This window comes from Bufo gargarizans, unplaced genomic scaffold (assembly GCF_014858855.1).
Source record: "Bufo gargarizans isolate SCDJY-AF-19 unplaced genomic scaffold, ASM1485885v1 original_scaffold_1605_pilon, whole genome shotgun sequence".
Classification (NCBI taxonomy): Eukaryota; Metazoa; Chordata; class Amphibia; order Anura; family Bufonidae; genus Bufo; species Bufo gargarizans.
In genome coordinates this window covers 195,863-208,357 of record NW_025334432.1, presented here as the reverse complement: position 1 = coordinate 208,357, position 12,495 = coordinate 195,863, and the positions used below count along the sequence as shown (strand labels likewise).

Below are 12,495 nucleotides of genomic sequence, written 5' to 3'. Positions count from 1 at the left end.
CCCACAGCCATTTCATACAATTTTAGAAACACTTGGCTGTGAAAATGAAAAATTTTCAATTCTTCCAATAAAATGTTCCATTTTCAAAAGTGGTAATAGGAGAAAAATCACCCCAAATTTTATTTCATATTTTTACATTACACCCTATGTGGTCATAAGCTGCTGTTTGGGCACACTGCAGAGTTTAGAAGGGGAAGAGCAACATGTGCATTCAAGGCCTAGTTTGGGGATTTAAACTGCACTGACTGACAACTGTAGAGACAAGTGTGAAAAAGAAACCCCATTTTAGAAACCACACCCCTCGCAAGATTTACCAAGCGATGTAGTAAGCATTTTCACCCCACATGCGTTTTGCAAAAATGAATGCACATTAGATGGTGAAAAGTGTAAATTGCAGTTTTTCCACAGATACGCCATTTTTGTGTCAGACATGTTGTGCCCAACATGTGCCAGTGTGAAAAGTAAGCCCTTTTATTATTATGCTGTGTTCCCTGGGGTTTAAACACCCTATACAGTGGCATGCAAAAGTTTGGCCAACCCTGGTCAAAATTACTGTTACTGTCAACAGTTAAGCAAGTTAAAGATGAAATGATCTCCAAAAGGCATAAAAAGTTAAAGATGAAACAAACTTTAAAAAATTTTAAGCAATTTCAAATCTGTGTATTATTTTAGTTTTGTACAATTTTAGTGAAAAAAGGAAAGAAGTGTAGTGTCCCACTAGGTAGGAGTGGGCACTACACAAGGGTCAATTGGGTAACGTGTTACTTCTGCTCACAAGGGACAGTGATATTGTATTTATCCATGCATTGTAATGTATTTCCTGTGTGTTTTTGCATTGGTATGTTTCCCCTGTTAATGCTTAGCAGGCCTAGTTGGGTGTAATTAGACATCCCAGACACTAGAGGGAGATAGGGAGCCCCTAGTATAAATGTCCAGGCCCAGACAGGGAGGGGTTAGGTCATAGTCAGGAGTCTGTGGAGACAGAAGTGAGAAGGCACCAGCCCAGGATATGCTGAGAGCCTCCTCCTGACATGCAGCTAGATAGTCCTGGCTTCTAGTTGCACCAGGAGGCTAGAAGGAGTACAGCCTGCCTGGAGACCAGTAATCCAGATAACACAGATGAGACACCCCAGTAGTAGGAGAGGACCTCCTGGGAGCAACCTGCAGCCACCTTTCCACTCCAGCAGAGAAGCCAGCTAGGAAAACCAAGGTACTGTAACCTAAAGCAAGTGCCAATACTGAAGGAAAGATTATACACCAAGGATTTAAGCCAGCAATTAGGCTTCCGGGCCTTGGGATCCAGCCAGCTAGAATAGCTGTGGGGATATAGCAGCATTGTACTGCAAAGCATTAACTGTTTGCCCTCCAAGTATCTTGCAAGATTGAAACCTGCTGTGCATTTATACTGTAAAGGACTGCATTATACACAACTGCAACTGCTTGTATAAAGTTGGACTGTTGTCTAAAGTAAAGCAACATTTGGTTTACCAACTGTGTACTCCATTAATCCTCCTGCAAACCGGTGTGCCACCGTTACAGGCACTGGCGTCACGATTCTTAAAGGGACCTAACCGAAGGCACTCAAAATACCTGCAACATCCAGGGCACCTCACACACCATCAGGCCTGGTCCCTCCATACAGAGTGTGCCCCAGAGGAACTAGTGTCTACCTCTCCTTCACTGCTGCATGCCTGCCCAGGGTTCTCCTAGTACTCTCGATTGCCCATACCGTGACCTCACTATCGCTATACCCTGCAGGTCTGGCGCGCTGCAGAAGTACCTTGCAAAAGTATAGGAACCCAAGGAGATTTCAGCACAGAGATAACTTTGACCGAGGTCTCAGACTAGGGATCGACCGATTATCGGTTTTACCGATATTATCGGCCGATATTCAGGATTTTGAACGTTATCTGTATCGGCACCTATTTTGCAGATATTCCAATAACGAATCGGGAACACTGAACGTGCTGCTGACAGCGCTCTCCGTGTTCCCTCAGCAGCACAGGGGAGAAGGAAGCGGTGTCTCCCTCCCCCCTGTGCTGCTGCTGCCACCAATGAGAGGAGGGAGGACAAGAGGAGGGGAGGGTCTGTGGCCACTGCACCACCAATGAAGATAACTCTTATTAATTCATATACAGGAGGCGGGAGCTGGCTGCAGAATCACATAGCCGGCTCCTGACCTATGAGCGGTAGCTGCGATCTGCGGTAGTTAACCCATCAGGTGCCACACCTGAGGGGTTAACTGCCGCGGATCACAGCTACTTGTCATAGAGGTCGGGAGCCAGCTATGTGATTCTGCAGCCAGCTCCCGCCTCCTGTATATGAATTAATAAGAGAGTTATCTTCATTGGTGGCGTAGTGCCCCCCCAACCCCTGTATTAATCATTGGTGGTGCAGTGCGCCCCCCCCCCAGTATTAAAATCATTGGTGGCAGTGGCCACAGGGTCCCCTCTCCCCTCCTCCTCAGTGGCAGCTTCCGATCGGCGCCCCAGCAGTGTAATCCTGGGGCTCCGATCGGTTACCATGGCAGCCAGGATGCTATTGAAGCCCTGGCTGCCATAGTCAGCTCCCTTGCTGCTGTGTGCACAAAGCACAGAGCAGCAGGGACAGTGTGAAGTCAAAGGTTCTAAAATATTAATTATAAATGAAAAAGAAGGATTTACAAATAAAAATACTAATTTTCAGCAGATTTGTGTAGGAATTTATTTATTTTCAAAAATGAAAATTCACAGATCATCAGTATCAGCCCATCGGCCCTAAAAAAAAAAAAAATCAATATCGGTCGATCCCTATCTCAGACCTTAAATAGCCTGTTAAGGTTAATAAGGCTTATTCACAATCATAGTTAGGAAAGGCCAGGTGATGCAAAATCCAAAACTTTATAAATCCCCAGACTTCTCTAACCTTATCCCAAAAATCAGCAGCCATGGGTTCTTCTAAGCAGCTGCCGAACACTCTTAAAATGAAAATGGTTAAGGCCCACAAAGTAGGAGAAGGCTATAAGAAGATAGCAAAGTGTTTTCAGGCTGTCGTTTCCTCAGTTAGGCTACTTTCACACTAGCGTTTTTTGCTGGATCCGGCAGGGCTCAGCAAAAACGCTTCCGTTACTGATAATACAACCGTCTGCAACCGTTATGAACGGATCCGGTTGTATTATCTTTAACATAACCAAGACGGATCAGTCATGAACTCCATTGAAAGTTAATGGAGGACGGATCAGTTTTCTATTGCGTCAGAGAAAACGGATCCGTCCCCATTGACTTGCATTGTGGGTCATGACGGATCTGTCTTGCTCCGCATCCCATGAGATAAAGAAAAACGCAGCATGCTGTGGTTTGCTCTCCGGTATGGGAACGCAGCCAAACAGCACTTACTAACGAGCATCCGGAGCAGGCAGAGCGGCTGGCAGCGTTACGTCACTCACTGATGTCGCGCACCTGCTCCTCTCACTTTATGAATGAAGCAGGCGGAGCACGTCAGTGAGTAATGTAATGCTGCCAGCCGCTCTGCCTGCTCCGGATGCTCGTTAGCAAGTGCTGATAAAGGGGAGAGCGCAACTTTGGTTAAAGTTATTAAGAGGTTAAGGATTACTGCTTAGAAATACTGTTTTGAGCCGCAGGGCCTGTTGTATTGGGGGACAATGTTATGGGGGGGAATCTGTGGGTGGCACATATATAGCAGTGTCATCCACAGTTCCCCCCCACCCCATATTCGTGCCATCCACAGATGCCCCTCCCCATAACAGTGCCATCCACAGATTCCCCCCCCCCCCATAACAGTGCCATCCACAGATCCCCCCCCCCCCGCCATAACAGTGCCATCCACAGATTCCCCCCCCCCATAACAGTGCCATCCACAGATCCCCCCCATAACAGTGCTATCCACAGACCACCATTAGTTCAAAATCCACCAAAAGTACACCTTTTGATTAAAAATATTTTCTTATTTTATTCCTCAAAAACTGTGGTGCGTCTTATAGGGCGAAAAATACTGTAACTTTTGTAGAATAACTACACAGCAGTCAGAAGTTATACAGTTACTAATACATTTTTTGCTGAAATTTATATATATTTATATTCTTCACATTTGACTAGAATAATGAATTACTTCCATCATGTCAACAGCTAGCTGTAAACCTGAACTCTATTCAGTCTGTGACAGTGTAGGAAAATAAGAGGATTAATCAGCGTGAAGAACTAAGTCACAGCAATAAGGATAAAGGATTAGAGGCGGAATGAAAAGACAAGCACTCAGCCACGCACCTGTGAACTGGCACTTGTTCGTTGGCAACTAGAACTTTCACGGTGGGTGTCTTTTTATCCATAACTCCTGGGGGGTCATGACCAACTGTATTCTTCAGCTCTTGGTCATGTGGTGGGACACGTTGGTCCTCATTCTGCAGAAATATAAACCTCTAGTTAATGAAAGCAGTGTCAACAGAAGGCATAATGTTTTTCATAAAGAAAAAAAAATAAATAAAGAAAAAATATTAGGCTACTTTCACATCTGCGCCTTTTCTTTCCGGTATTAAAAGCCGTCTGAGGATCACAAAACCGGAGAAAAACGCTTCAGCTTTGTCCCCATTCATTGTCAATAGGGACAAAACTGAACTGAAGGGAATGAAGTGAACCAGAGTGCATTCCGCCCTGCTATGTTCCCATGACGCACAAAAAAGCGATTTTTGAGTGCCTAATGGGATACTGAGCAAGACAAATCCGGCATGAAAGACACAATGTAAGTCAATGGTGCCGGATTCGTTTTTTACAAACACAAAAAAAAAAAGATACGGAGCCCATTGATTTAGTGACGGATCTGTCTTGTTCATTTGGGATATGATACAACCAGATCCGTTCTGAATGGATGCAGACAGTTGTATTAGATGACCGATCCAGCAAAAATGCAAAAGTAGCCTTAAAAGGGATATTTCCCACCTTCACCCTTTGAATATATTATAAATGCCTGACAAGGGTGGGTCCCAGAGGCAAATCCCATGTATATCAGGCATTTGTGGTATATCCTTGAGCTATGCCACAAATATTAAAAACGTGAATAATCCCTTTGAGTAAAACCTACAATAGCAAAGCCAGTGGCAAACGTTGCTAAATATGAATATTTAGGAGCTAAGGAGAGAAGAAAACAAGTGTTGTATATGCTCTACTTGTTCTGTGCAACTGTTGACTTCAAACACTGAATCCAAGGACCTGACCAGTGGCAGAAACCAAATATGTGCACGTACCTCTCTGCGGGTCCTGAAGACTGTTAACTGTCCTGGTAAATCTGGAAACACGGCTGTCATTTCGCGTCACTAGCCTTGAGGATGCAGGTTGTACTGGGGGACTCTGAAGTAAGGAGTTCTCTTGTCCTTCAGGTTGACCTTGTGTCAGCCTCTTCACATGCCCTCCCGGGATGTCTTCTGCGTTATTCTTACTTCCCTGTGAGTTCTGAGGCACCTGTGGTTTATGTTCTTTGAAATCCTAAGGAAGAAATGAATCAGATGTTACGAACGATGCTACAAAAAGGCTCCACACACAGAACTTTTACATCTAATACACACAGCTGTCAATGCGCCTCCAGCCTAAAACTCACAAGTAATTGTGGAGCAAACAGCAGACCTGACTTCTCCGCTCTAAGCTAGACCACGAACAATGCAGTTTAGCTCATAAAATATTAAAACCATAAAAGACATAACAAAAGATGTCACAAAGGAGTATAAAACACTAAGGAGGGGAGGTCTGCATTATGCTATAACTGCCAAAACCAATTAAGAGTCTGAGGGGATTTCTTCTAGCTGCAAAAAGACCAGATGTAGGGCATATCCCGGCCTCCCGTATATGTAGATTTTCTACGTATAATAACGATCTGTTAACACATTTATAATGTAACAACCATCTACAGTACTTATAGCAATAAGAGACGGCTGCCCTAGCCCTTGTAATGGAGAGGTTTGCACATGTGGCCATCATGGATTGTGTTGGGACAAGTTTTGATAAGGGGCACTAAACCAATTATTAAACATTACACGTGTGGTGGTATAGATAGCAAAATAATATTAAAGATATCAGAGTAGGAGAACGCCCCCCCACCCCCACCCCGATATTCTTGTGGCTGGCCATAAAATCAGTGATGCCTTATTCCCAAAACCAGAACACCACGTCTGTATACACAAAACCAGGGGAACAGAACAACACACAGGAGATTGCACTACATAAACCTTATCATAGCCTTTGAGATGTCCTCAGATGTCATCCTTGTGGAGCCATTTGAAAGGTCAGGCAGAGGATACCATGACCTGCAGTATGGGTCATATATGAAATCCCATACAGATGAAGATTCATCAACAAAATACTGGACCTAATTTACAACTTGGCCATGTGTTGCTCAGGATTGGAATTGGGTCATCCACCGGTATCACCTGTGTGAACGTCACCTCAATCAGGGCTCTGCAAGAAGGGGAAATTAAAGAATGCACCATGTACTGTCTCTAAGGGCCGTATTACACCAACAGATTATCTGACCAATTTCTGTCCAATCAGACCAATAGTTGGTGCAGATACAGATCGTGCTGCTGGCCTATGTGGGAGGAGCCTGCAGCCCAAGAATCTGCTTGTGCTCCTCCCACACAGTGCTGCAGAGCGATCTGTGTCTGCAGGGGAGAGCAGGATGTGAGCTTCAGGAACAGGACAAGGCGAGTAGTTACTGTGTTTTTGTTTGTTTTATAAACACAGAGGGGGCACTTACTACTGTGAAGGGGTCACAATGGGCATTCCTACTACAGAGGGGGCACAGAGGACATTACTACTATGAAGAGGGCACAATGGGCATTACTTCTATGAAGTGGGCATAGAGGGCATTACTACTGGGAAGGGGGTGGGCATAACTTATGGGCCAGAGTGGGCATAACTTATGGGGCACAGAGTGGGCATTACACCTGTGAAGGGGGCACAATGGGCATTACTATTGTGAAGGGGCACAGAGGGCATTACTACTGTTATGGGGCACAGTGAGGGCATAACTACTCTGAAGGGGCACAGAGAGGGCATTACAACTGTCAAGGGGGCACGGATAGGGCATTAGTACTGTGAAGGGGGCACAATGAAAGAATAAATACTTTAGGAGGTTCAATGTGGTCATAACTACTGTGAAAGTTGTACAGAAAGGGGAAAAATACTGTGAGGGGGCACATATCTGGACAAAACTACTGTGAAGGTTGTACAATGAGGGCAATACTACTGTGAAGGGATACAATTTTTTGTATAGGGGGGTGCCAGAGAAAGTACCTGCCACGGGTGCCAAACACCCTAGGCATGCCACTGGGCTCAAGGTAGAAGAAGGGGAGGGTGACATTAAAATCTGGGTGACCCTTTAAACTCCCATCCTGAGTCTAAGTGGTGATCCTGACAACACATATCTATTTTAGCCTTAGAGGTGATATTTGAATTAGGCAACCCATTTTTAAATACCATTTTAAGAACACTTTTCACATGGTCAGGATCTTTTATCGGTATTTGTAAACTAAAACCAGGAGGGGGGACTATGATGGAAAAAACTGTGCCTCTTCTGTGTCTGGGTCCAAATTCTTGTTTTGACTGACAAATACTGCTGAAAAATACTGACCAAAAACATGAGAAAATGCTCTTAAAGGGGTTGTCCGTTATCAGGAGGAAACCAGCCAACCGCTAGGATTTTCCTATAATATAGAACAGGTAAGTACTTAACTGACAGATCCCACAGTGCCACTCTTGTTCTCCCAGGTGGGCTCTATTTACCTGGCTGCAGCGGTGACGTCATGTTAAGAACATGTGACTGCTGTAGCCAATCACTGGCCATGTCGAGTGCACTGCTGAGGCCAGTGACTGGCTGCAGCGGTCACGTTATTGGCACAATGTCACTGCTGCAGCCGGGTAATTAGAGCCCAGCCAGTAGAACCAGAGTTGTGGATTGTCAGGTGAGTGGATTGCAGGGGTTGTCTTGTTTCCTCCTAAAACCGGACAACCCCTTTAATAGAGAAAGGACCCCTAGAAACTAATTTATTAGTCAGATCACAGCACGGGTACAAGGAGTATCTAAAAGAACCAACATGACAATGTATTTCACAAATTGCTCATAGTCAAGTGAGAATATGTACTGCTTAATTTCCCTTGTGGTGGCGCTACAGGGTTAAACACCTGCTACTAGTTTCTTCCACAGATTACATCCGATTGTTAGGGTCCTAGAAGCAGGACCTGAGAGGTGGGGAGGGGGGCCCATAATCTCACCTTTAACCACCTCCGGACCGCCTAACGCAGATGTGCGGTCCGGAGGTGGCGGCCCTGCGCAGAGTCACGCATATATGCGTCATCTCGCGAGGGCCGGGATTTCCTGTGAACGCGCGCACACAGGCGCGCGCGCTCACAGGAACGGAAGGTAAGCGAGTGGATCTCCAGCCTGCCAGCGGCGATCGCTCGCTGGCAGGCTGGAGATCCGAATTTTTTAACCCCTAACAGGTATATTAGACGCTGTTTTGATAACAGCGTCTAATATACCTGCTATCTGGTCCTCTGGTGGTCCCTTTTGTTAGGATTGACCACCAGAGGACTCAGGTAGGTCAGTACAGTCGCACCAAACACCACACTACACTACACCCCCCCCCCCCGTCACTTATTAACCCCTTATAAACCCCTGATCACCCATGATCACCCCATATAAACTCCCTGATCACCCCCCTGTCATTGATCACCCCCCCTGTCAGGCTCCGTTCAGACGTCCGTATGATTTTTACGGATCCACGGATACATGGATCGGATCCGCAAAACTCATACGGACGTCTAAATGGAGCCTTACAGGGGGGTGATCAATGACAGGCGGGTGATCACCCATATACACTCCCTGATCACCCCCTGTCATTGATAACCCCCCTGTAAGGCTCCATTCAGACGTCCGCATGTGTTTTGTGGATCCGATCCATGTATCCATGGATCCGTAAAAATCATGCGGATGTCTGAATGGAGCCTTACAGGGGGGGTGATCAGTGACAGGGGGGTGATCACCCTGATCACCCCCTGTCATTGATAACCCCCCTGTAAGGCTCCATTCAGACGTCCGCATGTGTTTTGTGGATCCGATCCATGTATCCATGGATCCGTAAAAAATCATGCGGATGTCTGAATGGAGCCTTACAGGGGGGGTGATCAGTGACAGGGGGGTGATCACCCTGATCACCCCCTGTCATTGATAACCCCCCTGTAAGGCTCCATTCAGACGTCCGCATGTGTTTTGCGGATCCGATCCATGGATCCGTAAAAATTATACGGACGTCTGAATGGAGCCTTACCAGGGGGGTGATCAATGACAGGGGGGTGATCAGGGAGTCTATATGGGTGATCACCCCCCTGTCATTGATCACCCCCCTGTCATTGATCACCCCCCCCTGGTAAGGCTCCATTCAGACATTTCTTTTGGCACAAGTTAGCGGAAATTTTTTGTTTGTTTTTTCTTACAAAGTCTCATATTCCACTAACTTGTGTCAAAAAATAAAATCTCCCATGAACTCACCATACCCCTCACGGAATCCAAATGCGTAAACATTTTTAGACATTTATATTCCAGACTTCTTCTCACGCTTTAGGGCCCCTAAAAAGCCAGGGCAGTATAAATACCCCACATGTGACCCCATTTCGGAAAGAAGACACCCCAAGGTATTCGCTGAGGGGCATATTGAGTCCATGAAAGATTGAAATTTTTGTCCTAAGTTAGCGGAAAGTGAGACTTTGTGAGAAAAAAACAAAAAAAATCAATTTCCGCTAACTTATGCAAAAAATAAAAAATTTCTAGGAACTCGCCAGGCCCCTCATTGAATACCTTGGGGTGTCTTCTTTCCAAAGTGGGGTCACATGTGGGGTATTTATACTGCCCTGGCTTTTTAGGGGCCCGAAAGTGTGAGAAGAAGTCTGGGATCCAAATGTCTAAAAATGCCCTCCTAAAAGGAATTTGGGCCCCTTTGCGCATCTAGGCTGCAAAAAAGTGTCACACATCTGGTATTGCCGTACTCAGGAGAAGTTGGGCAATGTGTTTTGGGGTGTCATTTTACATATACCCATGCTGGGTGAGAAAAATATCTTGGTCAAATGCCAACTTTGTATAAAAAAAAAAATAGGAAAAGTTGTCTTTTGCCAAGATATTTCTCTCACCCAGCATGGTTATATGTAAAATGGCACCCCAAAACACATTCCCCAACCTCTCCTGAGTACGGCGATACCAGATGTGTGACACTTTTTTGCAGCCAAGGTGGGCAAAGGGGCACATATTCCAAAGTGCACCTTTCGGATTTCGCAGGCCATTTTTTACAGATTTTGATTGCAAGGTACTTCTTACACATTTGGGCCCCTAAATTGCCAGGGCAGTATAACTACGCCACAAGTGACCCCATTTTGGAAAGAAGACACCCCAAGGTATTCCATGAGGGGCATGGCGAGTTCCTAGAATTTTTTATTTTTTGTCACAAGTTAGCGGAAAATGATGATTTTTCTTTTTTTTTCTTTTTTCCTTACAAAGTCTCATATTCCACTAACTTGCGACAAAAAATAAAAAATTCTAGGAACTCGCCGTGCCCCTCACGGAATACCTTGGGGTGTCTTCTTTCCAAAATGGGGTCACTTGTGGCGTAGTTATACTGCCCTGGCAATTTAGGGGCCCAAATGTGTAAGAAGTACCTTGCAATCAAAATGTGTAAAAAATGGCCTGCGAAATCCGAAAGGTGCACTTTGGAATTTGGGCCCCTTTGCCCACCTTGGCTGCAAAAAAGTGTCACACATCTGGTATCGCCGTACTCAGGAGAAGTTGGGGAATGTGTTTTGGGGTGTCATTTTACATATACCCATGCTGGGTGAGAAAAATATCTTGGTCAAATGCCAACTTTGTATAAAAAAAATAGGAAAAGTTGTCTTTTGCCAAGATATTTCTCTCACCCAGCATGGGTATATGTAAAATGGCACCCCAAAACACATTCCCCAACTTCTCCTGAGTACGGCGATACCAGATGTGTGACACTTTTTTGCAGCAAAGGTGGGCAAAGGGGCACATATTCCAAAGTGCACCTTTCGGATTTCACCGGTCATTTTTTACACATTTCGATTGCAAGGTACTTCTTACACATTTGGGCCCCTAAATTGCCAGGGCAGTATAACTACGCCACAAGTGACCCTATTTTGGAAAGAAGACACCCCAAGGTATTCCGTGAGGGGCATGGCGAGTTCCTAGAATGTTTTATTTTTTGTCGCAAGTTAGTGGAATATGAGACTTTGTAAGAAAAAAATAAAAATAAAAAATCATCATCATTTTCTGCTAACTTGTGACAAAAAATAAAATGTTCTATGAACTCACTATGCCCATCAGCGAATACCTTAGGGTGTCTACTTTCCGAAATGGGGTCATTTGTGGGGTTTTTCTACTGTCTGGGCATTGTAGAACCTCAGGAATCATGACAGGTGCTCAGAAAGTCAGAGCTGCTTCAAAAAGCGGAAATTCACATTTTTGTACCATAGTTTGTAAACGCTATAACTTTTACCCAAACCATTTTTTTTTTTTGCCCAAACATTTTTATTTTATCAAAGACATGTAGAACTATAAATTTAGCGAAAAATTTATATATGGATGTCGTTTTTTTTGCAAAATTTTACAGCTGAAAGTGAAAAATGACATTTTTTTGCAAAAAAATCGTTACATTTCGATTAATAACAAAAAAAGTAAAAATGTCAGCAGCAATAAAATACCACCAAATGAAAGCTCCATTAGTGAGAAGAAAAGGAGGTAAAATTCATTTGGGTGGTAAGTTGCATGACCGAGCGATAAACGGTGAAAGGAGTGTAGTGCCGAAGTGTAAAAAGTGCTCTGGTCATGAAGGGGGTTTCAGCTAGCGGGGCTGAAGTGGTTAAAGAACTTGCTCTGGTGGCCCAGAATAGTATCTACTTGATGGTTTGAAACACAACATTCTCGTAATAACTGAGAAGACGCTCTGCAAAATCAGTGGCACATGCTGCAGTGAGTACGAGCTCATTCACACAGACCCGAGTTTACTGGTCGTAACACTTACCTGGATTACTGCATTGTATACTAATACAATGTGGTCTGATTGTTATCCAAGTCCCAATTATACCACACAATCTACTACTAAACCAATAACACAAAACACTTGTATCATTCATATCTTTTATTTAGCACATTGAGTAAACATCCACAGATCAAGGAGAGAAAGTAAGTGAACCTCAATACAATGACTCCAAGAAAGAAACAGTGTATTGGGAAAAGAGGTTTCCGTTAAGGAGGGGAGATTGGACAGGTTGGACCAGAAGACTGGTTAGGCCTGGTTCACATCACTGTTTAGTTTTCTGTTCTTTAGATTTGTCAAAAGAACAGAAGAATGAACAAGAAAATGGATCCTTTATTTTAAAAGGGTTTTCCAGGATAATAATATTGATGACCTATCCTCAGGAAAGGTCGTCAATATCAGATTGGTCTGAC

General features: G+C 44.5%; 1 protein-coding gene across 1 annotated transcript in view; it reads right to left on the bottom strand.

Annotated features, from left to right (window-relative positions):
• Window positions 1–4,376: 4,376 nt before the first annotated feature.
• The window catches only part of LOC122923431 (Golgi integral membrane protein 4-like), a 106,722-nt gene continuing 98,603 nt past the window's right edge, over window positions 4,377–12,495 (bottom strand). The window contains exons 8-9 of the mRNA XM_044274241.1: window positions 5,237–5,474; window positions 4,377–4,396 (exon numbers count right to left, since the gene is read on the bottom strand). Of these exons, the coding sequence (XP_044130176.1) occupies window positions 4,392–4,396; window positions 5,237–5,474 (243 nt within the window). The 3' untranslated portion in view covers window positions 4,377–4,391. The remainder of the gene's footprint in view (window positions 4,397–5,236; window positions 5,475–12,495) is intronic.